The sequence below is a fragment of the Tinamus guttatus genome, unplaced genomic scaffold (genome assembly GCF_059628265.1).
Source record: "Tinamus guttatus ecotype Peru unplaced genomic scaffold, ASM5962826v1 Tinamus_guttatus_pri_ptg000364l, whole genome shotgun sequence".
NCBI lineage: Eukaryota > Metazoa > Chordata > Aves > Tinamiformes > Tinamidae > Tinamus > Tinamus guttatus.
The window spans coordinates 671,417-696,305 of record NW_028288898.1 but is presented as its reverse complement, the minus strand read 5'-3'; the positions used below and the strand labels follow the sequence as shown (position 1 = coordinate 696,305).

At 37.2% G+C, this 24,889-nt stretch overlaps 1 protein-coding gene across 1 annotated transcript; it reads left to right on the top strand.

Moving 5' to 3' along the window:
• The first annotated feature begins 442 nt into the window (after positions 1 to 442).
• TRIM42 (tripartite motif containing 42) lies at positions 443 to 7,674 on the top strand. The gene is made up of 5 exons (XM_088530207.1): positions 443 to 804; positions 2,446 to 3,152; positions 4,423 to 5,240; positions 5,965 to 6,192; positions 7,471 to 7,674. Exons 1-5 carry the CDS (start codon positions 443 to 445, stop codon positions 7,555 to 7,557), a joined length of 2,202 nt encoding a protein of 733 aa, XP_088386333.1. The 3' UTR covers positions 7,558 to 7,674.
• Positions 7,675 to 24,889: the final 17,215 nt, after the last annotated feature.

Below are 24,889 nucleotides of genomic sequence, written 5' to 3'. Positions count from 1 at the left end.
GATGAAAAATCTCTTCCTAGTTAGGGCCTGGCTGTGGTGGTTCACTTATGACACCCAATTTAGCCAAGGAACTGTCTATAAAGCAAGGCTGTGGTTTTAACGTTTGCCTTAGCATATGGTAATGTGTAATCTAGCTATGCAGATCTAGGTAATCTAGATATGTAGATCAGTAGAATCTAGGTGTCTCCCTATGCAAGTAATAGGGTGAGGTAGATTATTTCAAGAAAAAAGAATGTTTATAGTTAGTCTTTTTATAGGTGATGTTATCAGTGTGTCATTTACAGGCGCAGGAGATTCTGCCGGCATCCTTATTTGAATATGTCACTGTGACATCCTGATCCTGTTCCGATTGGAACAGGGCACTAGAACATCTTCACAGCACGGAGCTGGACCCAACGATCAGACCTCAAACCTTTCTTCCAAGTGTCTGCTGGAGCGAGCAATGGCCCAAAGTGAACGTCCGTATTTTACCCAGCCGTGCTGCTCAGATTGCTGCTACGTAACTTGCAACAGCAGAAGTGACAGATGTTGTTTGTGCTGGCGCTTCTTATTTACCAATGAGCGCAACTGCAGCTGTTTCCCATGTCCATACACCGAAGACAAACCTTGCCAGTGTTGCCACTGCTCATGTACAGAGCATGCAAACTGCTGGTGCTGCTGCTGCTCTTGCGGAAATAACCCGGACTGCAAATGCATCTGCTGCGGTGGGGAGAATTCAGCGTGCCAGTACTATGAAAGCAGATGCTGCAGAAGCTCGGTCCGCAAACCACCTCCACAGCCCTCAGGAGCACTAGGGCCTGTTCAGTAAGTAAAGAACTCTTAATTTTTTTTTTCCTCTTCTATTTGCCGTCATGTCTTAATGGATGTGCTGCATTTAGGAACATAAGATCTGCTGGCTCACTGGAGTCCAGTTCCCAGCTATTTCAAAAAAGAAGGGAATATTATCTTACAAGATGAAACGGAAAAGCAGAAGGGAAGGGACAAATAATTAAATACAAAAGCACTAAGCTAAAGAGCAGTCAACTAAAAAGGTAATTCTCCAATGCCTTAGGAGAATTAAATTCTGTAATGCCTTTGAAGAATTTGGAGAATTAATTCTCCAATGCCTTTGGAGAATAGCTAGCAAGCCTGGAAAAGAACTTGAGACTGCAACAGCAGCACACAGAAAGGATCTGAGAGGACTTCTGGTCTGTTCATTCCTACATTGCTAAACCAGGAAGTCCAGAAAGAGTCTTCACAGCAACAGAAAATTGACTGTAGCTTACTGATTCTTTCATGGCTGTTTAAAATGACAATAAAGCAGACAGCATGGTGGCTATTGAACATCTGGGAAAGAATGAGGGAAGGAAAAACAACAATATGAGTGCTAGAAAGACATATGGCACAGGGCCAGACTACTGCTATTCAGAATGAGATGTACAGGTAACATCGAATATGGATGCTCTTGTCAAGGGTCTGGAAACTCTATTAGCTACTCAGGAAGTAATACAAAGGTAGAACTGAATTTTTAAAATAATAATGTCCACAGGCTAAGATGCAGACTACAGCAATCAAGATTTGAAGGTAACAGGAATTTAGCGTGTCCTAAAAACCAGGCCTCTTCCATAATAAGGAAGATCCAAAACGTATACCCACATTTGAAACCCTGGCTAATCAAGATTAGGCTACTACTGCTACTATCACTAGGCTGCTACTATCACTAAAGACAATCTTCATTCAATATAAAAAATCAAAAATAATTCAAATATGACTTTTAAAATTATTAAAATATTAGCATGATCATATGTAAGTGTGGTTTGCTAAATGAAGCAGAAATTTTGTCAGTACTTCCTGAAGTGGTAAACCATCTACTTGTGCTATTTTCTGAAGGATATATTCTATCTAGAAATCCCCCCCCCCCAAAACATTTTGACATTTATCTCCTTATCTCCAAATTTATTCTAAAAATCTTACCAATGGAGTTGTAAAAGAAAGCATTTAATACCCTACAAAACAAAATAAAGTTTCCCAATTGAATTGCCCAAAATGTTTTTCTTCACCCTGGTTACTTATCGTTTCCATTTTGAGAAAAAAAAGATCAAACAAGAAAAGCCAAAAAAATATATATACTTCAGTTTGTACTAAAATGATCTGTTTTATTCTTCTTGTTTGGCAACCAGAAATAATGCAACAAGTTAAGACAGACCTGCAATGTGCATTTATTCTGTAAGGTGCTGATTTATTGGCAACATTAGTCAATAATAATTATGAAAAAAAGAAAAGAGAAAAGCAGACTCCTAATAATGCTAATTGAGTTGGTTAAATAAAAAAAACCCTGTCAGAATAAAAGAATGATTGGCAAGCAAAGCAGAACAAGTTGTATTATCAATTTTGCTGATTAGATGGCATTCTAATATTCAGACAGCTTGTGTTTTGGATTTCTTTTTCCATATTTATTTTATCTAGGTCAAAAGATGCTTTGTCAAGGGTGCGAACTGGAAGCGATGCCTCTATCCTTACCCTGGAAAGGAATGTCTCGGGCCATGCTTTCCGTGACCAGCTCGCCTGTCCACTGTGTAAACGACTGTTTCTTCAACCATTTATGCTGCCATGCAACCACTGCATTTGTGAGAGGTGCATAATTAAACACAAGAGCAAAGCTGAAGTGACTGAAAATTTTTTCATCGTCATATGCCCAGTGTGTAACAAAGCCCATTGCCTCCCCTATGCTAGTAAGATTCAGCTGAGAAAGAATTACCTGAGAGCCAAACTAGCCAAGAAATACATGCGCAGACATGGCTTTCTGAGGTGGAGATTTGACCGCAGTGAAAGACCAGTCTATTGTGAAGCTTGCAGGGACAAAAAAAGAAAGGCAACCAAAAAGTGTAGAACGTGTGGAATTAATTACTGTAACGAATGTCTGCATGTATATCATATTGAGACTGGTGCTCAAGATCACCTTTTCACCAAAGCATACCAAGAAGACCATGAAGAGTGGCGCTGCTTATTGCATTGCAACTCAAATCTCTCTGAATACTGTCTGGATGACCATGAGCTGATCTGCGAGTTCTGCAAGAACTCACTGCACAACGACCACGACACTATTCCTCTGACAGTGGCATGCTCAAGAGAGGCCACTTCCCTCTTTGATGCTATTGCAAAGTTTAAAAAAGGTTTGTGTTTCTCTTGTCTTTTTCACACTTTGCCATGTCTCTTTGGGAAGGGAGCTCGAACACCTGCTTCACAAGCCGTGTTGTCCTCTAATTCACTGCACAACACAAGAGCCAGAAAGGTGGCTTATTCCCACTGTGGAGACACAACGGAAACAAGCTCATAATTATGTGGAACAGGAGCCTAACTCAGCTATCAAAGAATGAAAGAGCTGCAGACAGGACAGAGACAGAAACATAAACATCCATCTAGGGAGGAGAAGTTCAATTTCATATTGCAGACCTAGTGTGGAATGAATACCACATACTGCTTGCATGATAAAATAGTGATTTCTTTTTAAATCAGAAATTTACACTCTAGTATCTTCCCCAGCAAGTGAATTGTATTGTACTCCTTCAGTAAGTTTTCTGCTTATACCTGCATTAAAATGCCAAGTGGTCACCTACATTGTGCTGAGGTGGCACAGTAAAATCACACTTTTTATATAAGATTTATCCACAGCAAATGAGTGGCTGAACAAAGACTGGAATTTTATGAACTTCTTTTAAATGTTTTGATCTTTGTATATAACTTCATAGGTGTTGGGACCATGGCTTTTAGATGGAAAATATAATTCAGAAAGACAAAGAGGAGCCAGTAGAAAACCCCTAGGATCATTAATTTCTTGATTTCAAACAGTATAAATGTTGAAAAAAATGAAAATATGCAGAATATTTCTACAAGATTTGGTTTCAAGATGTTAGCTGAACTCCACTAAAAATCAGCCATCAGTATTTTTGATTCTAATGCTTCATAGTTCTAAATTTTTAATGTCAGGAGAGTAAATCACATTGTCACATAACAGCCCTCAGAAGAATGTACTATCCAACATAGGCGTAATGAGACCTACAGAGGTGATTTTGATACCATTATTTTAACTTGATACTAGCCTATTTTCAAAGATAATACAGAGCTGCAATATATTGTTTCATCATTTCCCATGAAATGAAAAATTATCAAGCCCATTTCATGGGGGGGGGGGGGGAAGATAAATTTGAACAAGGAAATAATAATAACTGTCTAATTTTATACACCCAAATGTGAACATTTTAACCCAAGTAACTTCCCTCAAGACTTACCAGCAGTAGAGAAGACAGCAGAACACTAGAAACCTCACTCTTGTCTCAGGTTGTCACCAACTTGAAATCTCTTTAAGCTACAATCTATCTTCTGCCCCTTGTAACTACATTTCAGTATGAATTTGGAACTACTGACATGCTTTTTGTTTTACAGTACGCCACGGGGTTGATAATGATCTGATGGAAGTTCTCCTATTAAAAAATAACTTCAAGGCCTACAAGGACACTAAAAGGAAGGAGATAAGAAATGGATTCTTAAAATTACGCATGGTTCTTCATGAACAAGAAAAGGAGATGATGGAGTTACTTGAGAACATTGAACTTAAAAAACAGAAGGACATTTTGGAATACATAAACTATACATCCAGCCAGCTGTCATATATGGATGGCCTTATTCAGTACTCTAAAGAGGCTCTGAAGGAGGAAAGCCAGGTGGTGTTTCTGCAATCTGCACACTGCTTGGTGAAAGAAATAGAGGACATAATTGCTTCCATTTTCCAACCTAGTCCACGTCTCAGAGAGGATCCCTTAAAAAAGCTTCAGCTCGACTTTGATGAACTTTTGATGAATCTACGGGGACTTTTCCCATCCCCTAATAGAATAAAGCAGTCAGATGGTAAAACAGGAAAGTATCCCTATCCTTGTAACTCAGACATAATGATTCCAAGGCATATTCCAAGCACACATGAATTTAACAAAGCATCATACCGAAGCCCATCTTTAAATTCCTTGCTTGATTTAGGAGCAGTGACCAGAGAAACTCTTGGAAGACCAAGCTCTACACCTCCCCATCATCCTAAACCACGTAATGAAATGTGTGCATATTGGGATGCAGCTTGTGAAACTCCAAAAAAGGAAAGAAAATATCAGAATGTTTCCTTTCCTAGCACAGAGCTGTCAGAGAATGAATCAGTCATGGTCCCAGGACTTGTTGTTATCTATCAGACTGTTGTATACCCGAGGTCTGCCAAAGTAAGACGTTTTTAAATTCTGGATGTGTACAAAAGACCAACTAGTATCATTATATTTTCAGGTTCTTATACAGTCTGAACCCCTGGGGAGTTTCAGTAAATGAAACTACAGTATCAATTTAAATACTTAATTTTAGGAGATGAGGCATTTCAATTTATAATGCATATTTATATGACATCTGTAATAATGTAAGAATCCTACTATAGTAGGTATGTGATAGGGTTCAGTTTAAGCTTCAGTTTATGTCTTAACCTCATTAACTGCAAAGGGCCAATGCAAGGAGAAACAGATATACTATTTTTGCATTTAGATGTTTGTACTTCAGATTAAATTATTTGATCCTGGTCCTGTCCTTCAATGTAATGACATTATGTCTGGGTGATTTTCCTCATTCTATTTTGCAGAGATGATAATAAGATTAGAATGCCAGTTGCATAAGATCCCTAGTTCATATTGTGAAGTGCTGACTGCTGTCAGCATGCATTGCTTTTAGTGCACTAGAAGAGAGTACTATGAAGTTTCTAGGAGGAGGCTTAGCATTTTCTGAGTGAGAACAAAAATTGCATTTCTTTCATGTATGTTTCGTGCCATGGAATTTCAGCTGCTTTGGCATTTAAAAATTAAAGGCTGCCAAACAGGGGACTTCCAAAGAAGCAAAAATGAAAATAAGCAAAAAAAATAAGAATACATAATTTGTACCCTGTAGATTTTTTTCTCTTCACAGATTTACTGGACCTGTCCAACAGAAGATGTGGATTTCTTTGAGGTAGAATTTTATGAAGTTGTTGCTACTGGTCCTGACAACATTATCCAGACACAACTAGCTGGCCAGCTGAGCAACATAAAGCAACAGAACCTTGAGATTCAACATCTGGATCCAAATACAGAGTATATATTTAAAGTCCGTGCTGTCAATACAAGTGGTCCAGGTGAATGGAGTGACGTTTGTAAGGTACCAGAGAGTCTGTATAGAATCATGCTGTATAGAATCCTTTTAATATTTTTGACTCCCAGATTTGTGTTTTTTTCCTGCATCTATTTATGAAGAAGATTGTTTAGATGAAAGGCATCACTTTTAGGCAAGTGATGTTAATGTTTTAATTGGAAGTTGAAAGTTTTTCAAAAAGGTATCAGAAGTTAAGATATTTAGCAGTTTAATTTGCACACCATCTGAGCATGCTGCGTCTCTTACCAAGGTCCTTTTAGTTTTCCAAACCTCAACCCAAAATTCATATCTAATTTTTTTTTTATTGTGATAAATTATAGGAGTGAATTATTCTAGGAAAGGTTTGCACACTCAGTAAATTGTGCTTTGAGGAATGCAATGTGTATAGAGCAAGTAGGTTCCATGACAAGGGTAGGTTGCATTCTCTGGTTCTAACCACAGCATTTCTGCCCTTTTCCTGTATTATCAGTTGCACCAAGAGCTATCTCTCCCAAACCCCTGATCCTTTGCCACATTTAGACAGTAAAAGTCTAACTTTAAAATGGTGTTCAGACATCTCACTCACTTGCTGAGTTCTAATGATAAATGACACCTTCCAGAATAGCTCTACTTCCTTCCTATACTTAAAATACTGAGCACAGTATTTTACTTCCCTCTTTTTTTTTTATTTGACCTGTTGGAATCCTACATTGATTTTTTCTTTTGAAAACAGTTCTTTCTGCAGGCAACACAGTCATATTAATATTCCAAAGAAACACAAACTCGCTTAACATCTGCTGTAATTTACAGAAGTACAGAGTTCCACAGAAAATGGAAATGAGACAGCATATACAACAGACTTTTATAAATCTTTTTTTTTTAAATAACTATCTCTATTCCTTTTGCATAATATCAGAATACTTTACCTATACAGAAAAGCTGTGTAGAACTTAAATTAAGAAAAACTTATTTAAAAGAAATATGGCACTGAATTTTAAAAAGGGATTTATGAAGAACAGTATTTATCTGTGTGTGTAACAGTTATAGTGTCTGGGAGGAAATGTGACTGTGATGAGTCTGAAAGGTCATGGAAGCTCAGGGACCAAGCTACAAGGGGGGAGGAAGGTGATGGAAAGTTTTGTTAGGCAGCAGGCACTATTTTGTTCTGTAAACTAAAGCTGATGCCATGACACCAATATACCAAGTCCCACAAAAGATGCTGTTAAATATTAAATGTTATTCTCAAAACATTAAAGTATGTGTACCTCTTCTCTGCTCGAATACATTCTTGTATCCTTCTTGCAGATACTCACTCCGGATGAACAAGGCAAAGTCCAAGGCAGGTGGGGGATTCGGAGGAATTTCCAAGGTGCTCTGCATACAGATACATAGACAAATAATCAAGCCAGGAATTCTTTTTTTGCTGAAGTACTGGAAAATATCTATGTTTTTTAATGCAATTACTCCTTTTCCATTGAAGTTAGCAGCCAGATATCTAAGAGAGAGCTCTTTCGATGATTATTGCAACTGATAAATAAATAAATAATTAACCAACTCTCTTTATCCTTCTTCATTTCAGACATAGCACCAAGATCCATCAAAAATGCTAAGTCATGCATAAATGCACAGTGTAAAATCCATTTGCTTACTTGAAAGGACTTTGCACTTTCAAAGAAAATTAAGACATAATTTTGCAATGTTCTGATTATTATTTCCTCTGAGATGATTTAACACAGTTCATACAGACCTGCAGTAGCCTATAGCACACTTGGTATATTTTTAAAGCACAGAATGAGCTAGTCGATACCCACATGTGGTCTCAGGCTCACACAGCTCTCTGGTGCACTCAATGAAGCTGGCAGCAAGTGGGACAAGGGGCCCAAGAATGAGGGTAGAGAGAATTGTGGCTCCTTATGCCCTTGGGTAGCCATGCTCAGGTCTACTTGACTGTTGTGAGGGTCACCTTTGTGAGATGCAGAGTAGCAGTTTGTCAAAAGTAGCTGCGGGTAAAATCAGGAGTCACAGAGCTCTGACTCCCTGAGCAGGCCAGCTATGGTGCTGACACGACAAGGAGTAATAACTAATGCCATCCTCTGTGCTGGGATGTCTTCCACGGCTCTCTCTCACTCAGGCCATATCAAGCAAATGTGTGTATACAGCTATCTAGCTATCTGCCTGTTTACATCTACACATACCCATATGTGCTTACACACACATCTCGTATATATTTAAACATATTTATAACAGCCTTTGTCCCCATACTTTCACCTGGGGCATTTAACTGGGATAAGAAATAGGATTAGTGCCATTTTAGTCCTTCTGAACACTTTCTGTGCATTTGTGTATTTGTGTCTTACCTTCAGTACAGAGGAAATCCCAGTATGGAAAATCATGTACAGAATTATGAATACCACCCATGAAATTTTGGATCTTCTACTATCTTACTTAAGGCAAACAATAAAACTCAGGTTTTCTTAATATTACTGATTTCTATTGCACTTTTCATTTCGCAGGGTCTTGTTTAGCTTGATATAATCACTGTAAGGTAGTAATATTATAATGTGCTAAAGGAAGAGACTGAACAAAAAGGCAGCAACATCATCAGCAAAAGGAAAATTTGAACTAGGAGAGCACCCATTTCTCCCTTTTGTGCAAGGCGGTGAGCTCTTAGAGATGCTTCAGTTAACATACGTGCTGCTGCCAGGATCTCTCTCCAGTCTTTCCTTGAGAACATTCTTTTCCATGGACACAGTCTTTACACAGGTGTTTAGGTCATTAATGGTAAAAGAGGCTTTCATCTTCAATTGGACAATTACATTCAATTTACACTTTCTGCTGAACAGAAAGCTAGCTGTGGTGATTGAAAAATTCTGCTAGATTTTTGCAGAAATGTAAATGTCTGACCACTTCAGCTAGTAAAGCCCAATTACTCCCTGACTGTTTAAACCCCTTCCCCAGACGGCAGCATTTTAGCCCCTTTTCAAAGGTATGAGAGTTACAGGTCTCCAGAAACCCACTGATTTGGCATTCCTTGGAGTATATTTCCCTGTAGATGGATCAGACTGCAATATGGACCCAGTGTGCAAAAACTTGACTGTAGCAGCCTTCTTGTACCTAGGAGCTCTGAAGAAATGTATTTTGCCGTTCGCAGATCTAACAGCCAAGCGAAGCTGCAATTCCCTTTTCATGTAAACAGTGACTGTTCACTTTAGTAGGGCAACACCTTATCAATATCACTGAGAAAATTAGAATCAGTCCCACACTGTAAACATTAAGATTCTCATTAATTATTGTGGGGCTGCTGAAAATTTCTGGGGGTTTTTTGTCCTTTTTTTTTTTCTCCTGTCTCAAACAAATTACCTTTCAAACACCTCTATCTCAGCTCGCTTTGCTTTTTCTCCAGAGCTGCCTTTTTTCCTTCATAGGGGGAAAAAATGTGCCACTTCTTTACATACAGTTCAATGCCTGCCTGTTATGAGCACAGTGAAATCCCATGATGACTGGATGATTACAGTCCAATTTACTGCTTTTTTTTCCCTCAATAAACAGGCAAGGCAAAGAATTGGACAATTTTGCTTATCTGGTGCTTGCTGCACAATTTGGTGGGGAGGCAGAACCATCTCTCACACTGGGCACACATTTTTCAGCAGCATGCCTTGAAATTGAAATTTTGAGATGTTTATAAATAAACAAAAACCTGCCTGAATTTAATGCAGCGTGATATTTGCATAATTACTTTTCAAGGTAATGAGTGCAACAGAAGCCAAAACACAGAAGGTTGAATATCTTCAGAGAAGCCTGTGCTAGTAAATAAACACACAACTCTTGTAAGTATCAAATTGGAGAGCAGTTTAGAAAGAGCACAATATATTTAGGGAACAACAAGCATCTATTTGTGTTGGGAAGATGTCCAAGGTGAAAAAAAAAAAATGAAAGACATTTATGTAATTGAATATTAGAGGAGCCATCACTTTATTTCACTACCATTTGTCTTTCAGAATATGTATAGCTAACCCTGCCAAACAGAACATTGCAAAATAGAAGAGGTATCAAATCATCTCCTCCAAAGTCAAGCTTTTACCAAAACAAACAGCCGTACTGAAGCAAACAACGACAATTTGACAGAAAATATTTGGTGGTGGTGGCTACCCGCGTTCATGAGTGAAAATAGGGGAGATCAAAGATGCATCACACACAGAAGTTCAGTCAATGGCATCCCAATCTTCCTGGCCACCAAAGTAGCCAGAAGACTGGAGATTTTGGATAACTAACCCATACTGACAACGAGCTAACCAACCAGCCCTGCACATCCCTAGATCAGAAAGCAGTAACAATATTGTTCAAGGGAGTTATGGTCTGTGTTGCCTTCTTCAAGAATATTTCCATGACATTTTTAGAATTTTGGAAAACATTGATCCCCGTGTCAAACATCATTGCTACACAAGATGAGGGAGCATCTTGGGGGAGCCTAATCCGAACCGATGCTTCAGATTGAAAATATTCCAAATGTTCTGCAAACTAGTTACTGTCAGCAATGAGGAGACCTCTTTCTAATGAATAAGAGTGCCTTTCTAGCTGAACAAAAATTCTCTGAAGTTTACAATCACGGATAGATATTATTTTAGGTTAAAAACATTTTAGGTAAATAGAGCAGGTAAATAAATAAAATAGCAGGCTAAAAACACAGCCTATCCATGAGGTAGGACCGTCAGTTTTGTTCAGTGTGGTGCATTTCAGCTGAAGGAACACAGTAGGAACTCTTTTTTCCCAAAGAACATTTAGTAGAGCAGACAGCTCACAGAAAATGTAGCCTATCAGCTCAGAAACTCAAACCAGAAATGTCTAACCCCAATCTGGGACCCAGCTAAAGAAAAATCTTTGTTGAAAGACTAGGATAGCTTGACCAGACCTAGTACTCACCTCCATGTACCTTTACCTATAGCTCAAACCCTTGCTTCTGTTTCCTGGCATGAATTCAAGCATTTTAACATTTGTTTTTTCAGTTACATAGAATTTGTTTCAGTTATTTGGTTATTTTGCTAGATTTAAAGTACTTCAAAAATTGTTAGGGAAACGTGCTTCCTTGCTGTTCATGTGTTAGACAACCCTTCAGAGAGAAATCTTCATTGTCGAGAGCTCTCGCAGCCATGCATCAATCTTTTTAATAGAGTTCACTGGGGTTTTTTCCCCTTTCCGCAATAGTAACTGAGACAGACATTATAAATTCTGGGATTTCAGGCTGCAAATAAGAATTTTCCTGAGTGTGCCTTTGCATTTATAAATGTATTAGTTACTAGGTGGTTTTTGCATTACTTACTTTTACCAGCTCATGGTGGGCAACAATTCTTAGCAAATCTAAGATCAAGTAATTAATTCTGTTGCAGAATCTCAAATGTAGTAAGAATATTTCACAAGATCCCACTGTAGGGGAAAAGTCTTATTTAAAAAAGGAAAAAAAAAGACTCTCAAAGCTTGTAGTCTTCAAATCATCTAGACATATGGTGACTTCTCTGGGGGGGGAAAAAAAAAAAAAAAAATCTTCGGTAAACACATTTGTTTTCTTTTCCAGAAAACAGGTATGACATCATATTTATTGGCAATTCCATCCTTTGGAAAGTTCAGCTTTTCATGAGAAAGCTTACACAGGAAGTACTATTACTTCATTTTAATGTTACTGAATATATTACTGTATGTTACTGATTTGGGCAGACAACTCTGAATAGGTTAGCTCTCTTCTCCCAGGGCTATTTATCTGAAGGTTTCAAATCAGAATGAGGCTCATAAGAAAGCCTAAGCATCCAAAATCTAATTCTTCGATACAATTTTTGAAGTTCAGAAAAATACATACTAATAATGCAGAACCAGATGCTCCAAAACTCCTGTTAAGTTAAAGAAGTGGCTTTCAGTTCATGACTGAAAGGATTCTCAGAAAGACTTCTAACCTACAACTTACCAGATTAATAAATATTCTCATATTACTGTTCCCTGGATGATCTGTACAAGAACAGTGGGGTTATGTGAAAGCTCTATCCAGTGCGTTATCCACTGTTTCTAACAACAGTGAGCAGAAGAGCGCTGCTTTGTAAGAACAAAGTGGGCGCATTGTGACTTTCTCCAAGCTCTCAGTAAGGTATCACTTAAGATTTCCTTCAGCCACAGATGGTTTCTTAGTATCACAGCATATAAATATTTTCTTTTGTAACTTTTTTCTGATCCTTTCTGAAACTCTGTCAACTTTTTGCCTGTATTATTCCCTCTATAACAAGGCATTTCTACCTCTTCAATATCAAAATCAAATGGGAGCTCAGAAGCAGCAAGCATACTGTCATATCAGTTACATATTTAAAATTTCATTCTACTGGATAACATATCTCATATTCCCCATCTCCTCCACTAATTTCTATAACCAAGAAAAATACAATATGTCTGAATTCCAATAAATAAGAAAATAACTCACACAACGTTGAAATATATCTACAAAGGCAATTTGTAACTGAAAAGTCAAGTAAATCTAAGTAATTTTTTATTTTAAAAAAAGAGGCTCAGTAAGAGTCTGTCAGTAGGTGTTGACCTATGTCATATAGAGGAAATGTCTGGAAACCTGAAGGGAAAAATAATGTCCATAATAAGAGTTAAGCTATTATTTGTTGAGGTTGATGTAAAAACAGTCCAATTATATTTCCTTGGACAACCTTCTTTTAAAATGTTAGCCACAACTAGCCTTCCTTTGTGACTGCTAAGTTTGCTAAGATTTATTAAGAGCTAACTCTGTGGACCAAAAAATGCCTTAGATCATGTCTTAGGAAATGACTTGATTCTTTCAAAACGCTTGAATACAAGCTATCTCTACCTGCTAAATTTAAAAGTTTTGCTTTTATAAATTATATTTATCATCGTCCTTATCCACCAGTGAAAAATAAAGTAGATATGTACCCAGGACAACAAGTCATGGAGTAATTGAAAATACAGCATCTGGAAGTCAAGCAGAAGAGAACGGCAAGACCTGCATTTTCTGCACATCTTTATTAAGAGACTTGCTCCTAAGAGTCCATTGTTGTAGGAGGTTACATGGAGCTAAAGGAGCTCATTGCACTGTGGAACAATTTAGTAAAAATTCTGAGAATTTTCCCTTGTGAAGCTCTTCTCAGCAAACCATCTCCTAGTGAATTATTCACTGAAGAACAAACTTTAAAAGGCCCCTAGTTCACCACCTAGCTTTCTTATGAAACTAGAAATCACACCAACACAAGCTTATCCAACCAAATAAACATTAACTTGTGTAAATTAAACATATTAAAAGTAGCTAAAACAAAACAAGAACAAACAAACAAACAAAAACCCTCTCAGCTAGGTTTATTCTTAATTAACCACAACAGACCAACTGTGCTACGCACTGCAGGAATCTTCAGGGACTACTGAGATCTCTACATTAGGCTACTGTGCATCATTCAGAAATCCATCAGGAATTTTAACTGGACTAGAGAAATGTTTTACATTTCCACGTGGAGTTTCTTTAGATAGTCAGTAGGAACAGAAAAGTCACAGAATGGCTTTTCTTATCCTTAGTCTCCACAGAACCTTTTCCCCGAAGAAGAGTTATTCCTGAGGTGCAAGAAACTGTAATTTTTTTTAAAAAAGTCAGAAGTAGTACACATGGAAAGGCTGGAAACGTTTACCCTCTCTCAAACTCAAATCACTTCCTGTTCCCTACTAGCCAATGTATTTGAGAAACGGAGACATCCACAATATTTAACAGAGTGCTTTGGTCTCCTGAAGAGTGCAGAAGGCCCCTGTGCTCCACGGACACCAGGTTTTAGGGCTTGCCAAAACAGACGTAAAGGACAGTGCTGTTGCAGGAGGCACAGCAGATACTCAAGATGAAGAGGCAATTATTTGTTAATCATGAGAAGCTGGGGTAGACATGCAGTTATTCTCCCAGTACTAAGAAACACTCCTTTAATGCAACATTGAGATCAGGCTAATAAACTGGCCTATTCGACTGGATTTTCTAGACTGTATTTCTAGGCTATATTTGCATCTTCTTAACATGCAAAATAGCTGAGTTCAGTTGTGTCTGCTAAGGGTAGAGTTCTCAATCCCCCTGCAACGTATCTGAGGACAGACAAGGAATATACATCTAATAAAACCTCGCTGAGCTCAGGCACTTCAGGTTTGGGCAACAGAGAGTTTACTCACCTCTAATTGCCAAGATTGAAGTGAAAACAAAGCCAAAGAAAAAATAGACAATTTCTCCAACTATACTACCATTATTTTTTTTTTTAATAATTTAAGGCTACTTCAGCCTCCAAAATGGCACTGTGTGTCCCCTAGTTACACAGAAAAGTGGCAGGGTAATGGTCCATCTTTCACAAACACCAGAAAGTCTCACAATTTGAGATTTCAAGATTAGAAAAGGGAACTATTGCTTGACTTATAGTGCAAAGAATTAGAGTAGAAGAAGGTTTCTGCATCCTTCCTTGTCCCAATATGTGCAAAGACCGAGCTAGCGTGACCCTTTAGATTTATGGAAAAGCTGTATTATCTCAGGCAAGTCTGTCTCCTGCAGATTCACGGTTCCATCTAGACCTACTTACAAATTATTTTAAACACGTGCGGGAAATAAAAATGCTTTATGCATGATATATTCACATTTCGGTTATTTTGATTTCCTTCCCTGGTTTGCAAGAAATGCAGCTGGAAAGTAGAGGTGAGTAAACTCAAAGTTACCAAGTGGAGCAGGATGCAGGAAAGGAATATTGTGTGTTCCTAAAGCTTTTGATAAAGCTTTGAAATGTTCTGCAGAAAGCACATGCTTTGCAAAGCCCAACATTTCTGTTAAAAGCCATTTTCAGGAAAGATTTTGATCCACCTCAAGTATAGCACATTTTCTGCACTAAAGTCTCACACAAAGGGCTATACAGAGCTGACCATAATGAATGTAACATCCATTTCATAGCCTTCTGATACAAGTGATTTCTATCCATCCACAGGCCACATCAGCTGTGTCATTACTCCAATTTACAATGCAAACATCAGTGCTGAACAAATAAGAACAGTTGCTATTTGAGGGCTTTTTTCTCACATCTTCCCACTGTGAGATTAGTCAGCACAACATTAATTGAAGGAACTGAAAATGCCAGAGATTTGGAAATGGCATAAGTGGCAAATGATATGATGGTAATTGAAGGCTAATTATATCCGTCTCGCAAATCATCACTTTATATTCTGTGTTTCATTAAAATTAAGGAGAGAGAAAAAAAAAAAAAGGAGATGGGTTAAACAACTTAAATTTTCTTTATTATAAAAGAAAATAGCCTCCAGGCTATTTTAAACAATCCTCTTTTCTTCATATCCCCCAGCTCCTGCCTGCAGATTACCTAGGGACATTTCCACCCCTACATCTAGGCACAGGGTACCTAAAAGTCAGAGATCATCATACTTGCCTGCCTTTTGTGACTTTATCCCTGGAGTGTATCTGTCCCCAGGGCAGACATGAGTAAAGACTGCCTATGGCTTTTTTTTTTTTTTTTAGGAGGCAGGCAAAACCTACTTGCTTTTTTGACTTTTTAGATTTGAATGCAAATAATTTCATTTAAAAAATATATCTTTCTTAGAGTGAATTGCTTGAATCTGTTCACTGGGTAACCAGGCTTGATAAAACAGCATTTTAATAGGCTACCATATGCAACCTTCCCATATAGTCTTTTTTTCTAGCATGTGTGATATGTGACAACCTTGTTAAATGCATTTAGGAGTAATCTATCATGTAACTTTATTTCACAGTGACACATACTGGAACTCAAATTACACCAGGCCTTTCTAGAAAGCAAATGATCATAATTTCAAAGAGGAGAATCATTCTTGGAGTTGGGATATATTTCAACCTAAGTAAATTAAATTAGTAAATTAACCTGAGTGTAAGTAAATTAAAACCAAGTTAATTTTGTACTATCAGGGATACCCAGAGGAAGGAGATGAAGCATGAAAGAGACAACATTTGCATGAACATGGAACTTCCTTAACGAGTCTTGATCACTAGAAAGTGGCTAATAGTCCTGCTGTTTCAGTTTGTAAGAATGCTAAGAATGGGATGTCTATTAACTTACTTTCAATTTAATTAACATTTCTGCATTACCTTGTTTTTTGGAGGCATGGGACTTACCATTTCTTGCAGGCAGTGCTTCTGATACACTTTGTTGACATTACACGGTCTGCTGTTCTCCTATGAGACAGGGTAGTAGGATGGGGAAATTCTGTATTCTTCCCTAAAACAATGCAGAAAACCTTTGTAAGAGGAGGTATAGTGCCTTTCCTCCATCAGCAGGCTTGCTTTGTTTTGTTTCTGCTGAGCTTCCTGATTTACTAAGCCCCAGCTCTGTTAAAGCCCCTCTTAATATTTTTTCCAATAATTTGATCAGTATTCTCTTTCAAAATACATATGTTGATATGACCTAGCATGTTTCCCTTTTCTTCTATTCCTAAAACTTCGCCCCTGAATTTCAATGAGACATGACAGTACTGTGTCTAAACCAATGTGCTAGAGGTGTTTGGCAACAGTTACCAACTGATGACAGAGCTCGCTGCATTCTGTAAGAAGGGAAATTTAGTTAAAAGGTTACACTTAACGTATTTGAAAAAGATTCCTCTCATCCATCATCCAAAATAAATAATTTTGGAGGTTTTGAAAGGAGACAAGCTGAGACTATAGGATTAGCACAACATAAGAAAACAGAAGGAAAACAGGATTGCAAATGGCAAGTTGCTAATCTAGCACAGCTTTGACAATGATGTGATGCATCATATTTGTTTAGTTTTCTTCACAAAGGTACACCAAAGGATATAACAATGAGCATATGCTGAAAGGGGTGTGTTTGTACGGTTATGATACCACCTTCAGAATTTCTCTCTGTAAAATATGTAACATAGATGCTAGAGATATCCAACAGAAACAGAGAATATTTGAGGTTGAGCGTTTGTGAACATTTGACAGGAATATATCAATCATTTTTACAGTCTGGACAGAGCTTGAGGCCAACTTCTCTTCTTTGAAAATGAATGGACCTGGAATAGAACAGTTACTCTTTGCTGTCTTTTGGTCATGGAAGAACTTGATCCAGTCAAACATGCAGTTCTGGGAGGAAATTTGTTGTGTAGACTCAAGATGCTTGAAGCAATTTTAATGGAAACTGATTTAAGGAACAGGAGCTTCCCTTAACACTCAATGGAGCAAAACAGATGCTTTGAAAACATTCTATCCCCTCAGAATCCATGGAGGGATGCTAAGAAAATAGGCCCATTTTATTAGAAGATCCACACAAGTAATCCTTTTCAGATCAACCCAGTAAAACTCCCTTTCTTACTCGCTCTTCTTATTGGCTGGCATTTTATGTCAAAGCTAGTGCTTTGTGGATCTTCTCATTTCCATATTCTTTCCTTGTGTTTAGTCTGGAGAACAGATCCTGCTATATTGCCGGACACTAAAATGTAGGCACTATAATGCTGAGCAAAATTCTACCGTGACTGTGCCTGAGTCAGTAAGATGCAGGAGAACTTCAGAAAGTGAGTATGTCACATTCCTGTTACATACACCTGGTAGCATAAATAGGAGTTTATGCTATCCTACATAACTTAATTTGTTAATCAAAAGGCAAACTAACTGTTCTCTCTCTTTTTCCTCTCGCTAGCAACAAAATGTTGATAACATGGAGAAAAATTGTCACAATACAGTTACCTACCAATCACATTTGTTGTAGCTCAATCAGTGAAGACAAAGCCATTAACCCGCATACTATCAAGAGCAAAATGTTGCCCAAAACTTCTATACTAGCAGAATTGAATCAGGAGTCAGAGAATGAAAAAAAAAAAAAAATTATTTCCTAGATAAGTAAGACACCAACAGTGCAGAGGACGAAATCTTCACAGCAAGTTTCTTGAAACTTTTTTCAAGCTAAAAATCACACTTTCATAATAAATGCTACAGGCTTTCATCTAAATCTGTACTCTCACTTTGATATCTAAAGGAAAGCTCCTATGTCAGCCAGAATTTCCCTGCCCATTAAATTTCTCACAAAAATGTCAGCATTAGCATCCATGAACTAGAGAAGTTGTTCCAAGTTTTCCATGCTTCTGAATGTGACTTCAGAATCCATTACCCTGTGATGCTACAGACATTGACTTAGTATCTTTATGTTATTTATGTCATGTTATTTCATATTCATTTTCATAGTAATTTTCCCTATCCATTATTTCATAATATTCTATGTTATATTATGTTATTTCATATTTTATTTAATATCGAAATGTTATTGCATAACATCTTATTCTTTGAAATTAGATTGTCTCTGTGACGCTGCTGGGAGAAAACAGCATCCCTGACAGTTTTTTAAAAATACATTGCCTAATGGTTCTGTTTCCTTCCTTCCTAATTAATTTTGCACTGGCTTGGGTGCCTTGCGAGTTTATTGCAGTAGCAGGAAACAATCAAGCACAGGGGGCCCACTGTGCAGATGCCGAGCCTGACCAAAAAAAAAACTTTTCAGGATATATTCCAGAAGGAAACGAGAGTATAAAGGTACACACCTTTAAAGCCTCATCCCAGTTTAATACACAGAACTCACAATACAGTTAGAAGATAAAAACAGGATGTATGTTGTGAGACATAAAGAAGCCAAGGACTGTACAAAGCCAAAACACAGCCTGGAGCTAAGCCAAAGATCTGGCATTAAAGAGGATGAAGGGTACAAAAACACAAAAATTACAGCATTCCAGAATGGTAGTAGGCTGAACAAATACAACCTTTGGAAATACAGCTATTTTTTAATATTAGTTGGACCATGTGCAGAGAGTCAGACAAAACTCCCCTTAGAAGCTCTTTCCTACAATGTGTATTAAAACATGGTTTATATCAGCATAGCTATGTGCTCCAAATCTCCCATCTGTGAACCTACCTGAGGAGGCTACAAGACACATGTAAAGAAAATACACGACCTTTACAGATCAGCTAAATAAAGATAGGATTTCATCACAGACAACACAGCTACCATAGATGTAGAGAAAGGTTCATAAAAGGAAACCATATAATTATTCTGTATTTAATTAGGTTTTTTATTTGCTAAATCTTTTTGTCACCCATTATTAAATCACAAGGACACTTAGAATTAGGACAGTGCAACTCCAAATCCTTTATCCTAAAGCTTTGCCTCCATGGAAAAAGATCCTAATTTAGGTTACCCCTATGGTTCTATTCACAGTCAAAACCTTTACCCTCAATCTTATGCATTTCTTAAGCGTCAGTTTAATCAGCAGATAATTTTAACATTTCTTTATCAAGTCAATAGCTGTCCTTACCTCTCTGAAGAGCTAGTGCATCTCAAGAATGAATCATTTCCTATACAGATGGGAGACAGGACCCTGTTATCACTTTATCTATTCTGAACTCCTTGTGTATCCTAAGTGCTAATCTGAGAAATGTTTAAATCTCAGGTGAAAGCAATTTTTCCACTAAAACTATACAACATGGCTGTTTAAGCATATGGGTTGGGAGCAATGTTTTGTACAACTACATAAATGGGATTCCTGTATGACCCACATTAGGCTAATTAAACAGAGTAAAAATCAGCTTCTTTTCATAAGTAAGACCATTGACTGGTCTGTAATTCAAGAATACAGTAATTACTGTACAGTAATACTGAGTTTCAAATGCCTGTTCAAAATCCCTCAAAATGGGGTTTTGAAAGCTGACATAACTAAGATGATAACATTAGCCTCTTACTGTTTAATAGGAAAAAGGTGCATTGTTAGAGGAGCACATATCTGGAAGTGACTGTCCAAAAGTTCCGAGTCACAGGTGTCAAACTGCTGACGGGTAGGAGGTATTCGAGCCTGGCAGGAATCGAATAATTTTCAGATCACTCATCAGACACATTATCCACTGCAGAGCTGGCAGAAGCATCCATCTCCTTGGCACTAGCTCCTGGTCAGCTTACATATCTACTGCTGCCATAATGTTTCTGAGGAATCAGTCCTATGAACTTGCTTTTTTTCCTACTATTTTATAAAGACAAACTAGAAGCCTATTCATAGTATTTAACTCTACTCTTTGGAAGGGCTGTTACATACAGCTAAATCTGTTTGTGCAGCAAGACATAGGATCTCCTGTATGGTATACGAATATCATGGTTTTAAGAACTATGATGGAAAAACATAAAAGCTGTTAAGCTTTTCAATTCAATCCATGGCTACTTGATCTTCATTAAATAGGAACAAAAAAAATCATTTAAACTTTTAAAATTAGCTAATCCATTAACTAATAGTGCTATATATCAGTCTTACAGAGAAAATGAAAGTGTTGTTATCAAACAAATCTTCCAAAAGGCTAGAGATCATACGCATGTTATGGTCCTCCTTAGACAGCAGAGTTCGATTTAGTGAAGTGCTTGTCCAGTTCACAGTGCTCAATAGATGCCTGGCCGGTTTCAGCCGTGCTTACCACTCAATACTGGCACCTCTCTGAGCCCTACGCAGCACCAATTACAGCTGAGACAGCAGCCGCCAGCACGGATATATGAGCTGTTATGTGATCAGTTGTTGGGTGACATTGATGCAATGGACGAAAAGCACTGTACACAGAAGTGTGTAGGAAAGCTACTGTCTAGCAGTCAGCAGCGTAGGAGGTGATTTGGATTTATGATGTAAAGTATGGAAAAGAAACAGGACTGTGATCATCAAGGAACACATCAACCAGTTCCCTGTGGCAAAATGCTCCTACTGATTAACTGGAGATACAATTTCTGATCTTTAGACAAAGGGTTAATTCCCTCTATCCCTAGCAAAAATGCCACTTCTTGTGTAGCTACTAAATCGCACTGGAGACACAACTCGAATGAGGGCCTGTCTGTTTGCATGACAGGTTGACAGCAAACTGGCTGGCGGAAAGGAGGAGCAACAATCTCTGAATGGATTTATAATTTGGCAATTTGTTGAATTATTGACGTGAGTAGGCTGCAATGCTCATTTACATTGATATCTATATCAGCAAAATAGATCCCTTAGACCTCCCAAGGCTTGCACGTGCCTCGGCAACACTTAAGTTATTCCTAAAACTGAAGCAATATCTGATTGACAGGAGTTAGTCCTGCCAATGGCCAGCTGCCAGACAAGGATTAGATCATTAACTTTAGCAAAATATCCTGCTCTATTTTGAAATTTGGTTTTATAAAAACATAAATTCACTGTTAAGTAATTATTTATTTCCTCAGTAAATTCAATAGAAATGGCTTTCAGAAGAATTTTATAGCCTATACAAGTTGTTCTGGTGGAAATTAATGGAATTTAGTTCCTGAATCTTAAAAAACAGAAACTTAAGTAAAAACAACTTCTTTATGACACACAGACACTTTGGTTTTTGATAATCCACCACATCACCTGACATTTCTCCCTTTTTAGACAGTCTATTTTAAATCTGAATCATGCAGCTTTAATTAGGAACTGAACTTAATCTTGAGAAAAGTTTACCCCAGTTTATTCTACATCCTGCATTATCTTCTTTCAGTAGATTGTCTTCTTTAACAGTTACTACATCTTATGGAACGGACTTGAAATGGTTTGTAGAAAAAGAAATAACTTCCGCTAGTTCTTTGTTCAAATAAAAGGCCCTCTAAGATGAAATCTTCTTTCCTCAGGATATAGGTTTGAAGAATGTGGTGATTATTTAGATGAGATCACCAAATCAGACAATTCAAGTCTCAAACTACTTAATTCACGTTTAGCAATGTGAATATGTAGTTTACATACATTCAAATGACCTCCATTTTTGCCTAAGTACCAGATAAAACTCTAGAAACAATAAGCAAAACAGACACTTATTTTAGTAATATATTGTTATCTGAGAAGATATTCACGAACACTAAAAATGAACTACAGTTGCTATAATTCTCATTTGAACTGCACTATACACACTCCATAAAAGGTTCCTGGTGATCTGAATTAAAATATATCATTTTAGGCATCTATTTTTATCATTTCAGAGGGTTCCTCCTATTGCTAAACCTCTCCAGTGTTCAATTTCATTTACTAACTGAACTTATTATGGTTTCAACAATCATTTTCAAGTTCTTGAGACTTGTCAAAGTCTCAAAGGCACACGTGGCTTTGACACTTAGATCATTTCAGCCTTTACCTATCATGTGTAAGATTAAACTCAAAGCTTCATCACAGTTAGGATCATTTAGTTCAAACTAGCTAAAAAAACTGCCACTATCTCCTCGCTTATGTTTCCCGAGGCAGCTGTGCTCTTTGGGTAGCAAGAAACTCCAAAAGGACTAGGTGAGAGACATGAGACATAGGAGAGTCATCCAATCACTTATCACAGACAACCACATCAAATAACTGTTCAAGCGTAGTAAACTCATCCTAATACCAAACAGGCTCATGTCCCCTCTCCTCCTATAGATCACTGTTCTAGAAGCTTATTCCATTCATAGTTCTTCTTAATTTCCAACATAAATTTATTCAGGGGCACTATTCACTCATTAGTTTCTTATGCGGGCACCATTCATCATCTTAAATAGCTCTTTTACCTCCATATTGTTTATTCCTGAAGTTTTTGTAAAAAACTTATCTCCCTCTCCACTTTCTTGTAGAAATGGCAAATGCCAGTTTTAAACATGAAACCACTGATCTCCTTGGTGATCCTTTTCTATCTTCTTCTAGGAAGAGATAGCTCAGTCGTTTCAGCAACTGCGTCTGACTTTCAAACATGTTCCAAAATCATCCCCCGTGGGAACAAACCTGACTCCTCTGGGGACAAAAGATACATTTCCATAGTGTATGTGGTAAGAAGATATTGGCATGCACAAAAATTGTGATGCAGCCTTTAAGAATCAGGCTATTTTCTTAGGTATTGCTGCTACCCTACCTTGAAAATGTTGATTATGGCATTTGTATTTGACTACAGCCTAAGCTATGCTTTCAGAAGATACTATGTAATGACAAGGAAAGGAATTAGGATGGATATTGCCACTAGTATTTCAGATCACTTAATCATACTTGCCGGCTTTGAGCTAAAAATGATTTATCATAATTTCCTTGACAAACTAAATGTAATACACAGTGTTTCTCATTTTAAGAAGCAGGCTTTTTCTTCCAAGTATTTGTCTTTGTTTGAAATGCTCCTATTAATACTGAGTCTACAGATGAATCAGCTTATATTGGCAGGGATAATATATGATTCAAAACTGAAGCTACTGTCATTCTGAATCTTTAGAGAAATATTTTATTCTAAAACACTAGTACTTTCAGGATTCTATTTCTACGGTAATTTTGCAAATTAATTGGCAGGTTATATTTTCATTACACTGCAATCTAAAATGAAAAGAGTTTTGTGCTTCCATAAATGTATTTTTTAAACCATTTTAAAAACTTAAATCAGTATGTATAACTAATTCAATCTTGAATTTAGCTGGTCTTTTTCTATAACATATGATACAAATCTTTCTGGAGCATTATGCTGCTAGGCAAGTCTATATTTTTATTACAGCCACACAAGAGTGTTTTAAATTAATTCTGTTTGCATATGAAAATTAATAATTTACTCCTCTTTGTTTCCTTGTCAAAATATTCATTCCTTTTTTTTTTTCTTCTTCTCTAAAGTGCCTAGTTGTATAACATTTTCTTCACATAAAAAGCACATACAACTGAATGCATCACAGAGTCTATGGTTGTATTAATTCTACATTTAACCCTTCTGTTGCAGAACTGTTTTACTACTGAAGAGTTCAGAGAGGATACTTTATAAAAGCCCATCTCTGGGAGCTCTTTATAGAAATAGAAGACAACTTTTAGAGGATCAAAATTCAATCTAATTTCAAAGCTGAACAACAACTCAAAGTCTGGAGAAAGCAATTTGACTTCAACATGCAAAAACTCTCAAGCACTTCCTTATTCTTACGTCACATTTACATTCAATGATAAAGTCATCAGTGAAATATGTGCCAGAATTCATACTTGCAAAGTTTATCTATCGTAATATCGCAAAAACTTTTATTTTGGTGAGCATTTTCAGTGATACCCAAAGCATACCACAGAAAGTAAGATTATTATTTCTTCAAGCATGTAAATATTTTAAGTTAAACTACCAAAATAGAGGAGCCTGAGATCAAAGACAAGCAGATCAAAACTTAGGGGATCTGTTGGAAGTCCATGGAAAGACTCCCATTGACTTATAGGTAGGCTTTCAATGAGATCCTTGCAACGATACCTTGGGCAACAAACAGTCCAAAGAGCCCTCCATAAAACACATCATCTACTGCTGCTGATGGAGAGAAGAGCTGTTGCCAACTTCACTGCCTTCCTCCCCCAGCTTTGACTAGTTTATGCCCGACCGGTGACATTTTCTCTCTTGGTTTATTTTCACATATGTTTAGCTGTATATGCCTTGCATTTAGTTTGAAATATCTTATCATTAAAAAAGTGTCACTGCAATAACTTCAAAGTGAAGAACTGCTCAAAATGTTTTCAGTGGATTTTAAAATAAGATCAATTATTGTAGTTAGTACATCACATAAAGACGCACCATATTGTGACAATACTAATTCCACAAGCCATTCAAAGACTTATTCGCAGTAATTTCAAAAGCTACTAAAAGCATAATTTTAAAATCTCTCCCTTTCCAGAATGATTTACTTTTGTCCTATTCAGCATTATGATGTTTGATTGAAAATTTTCA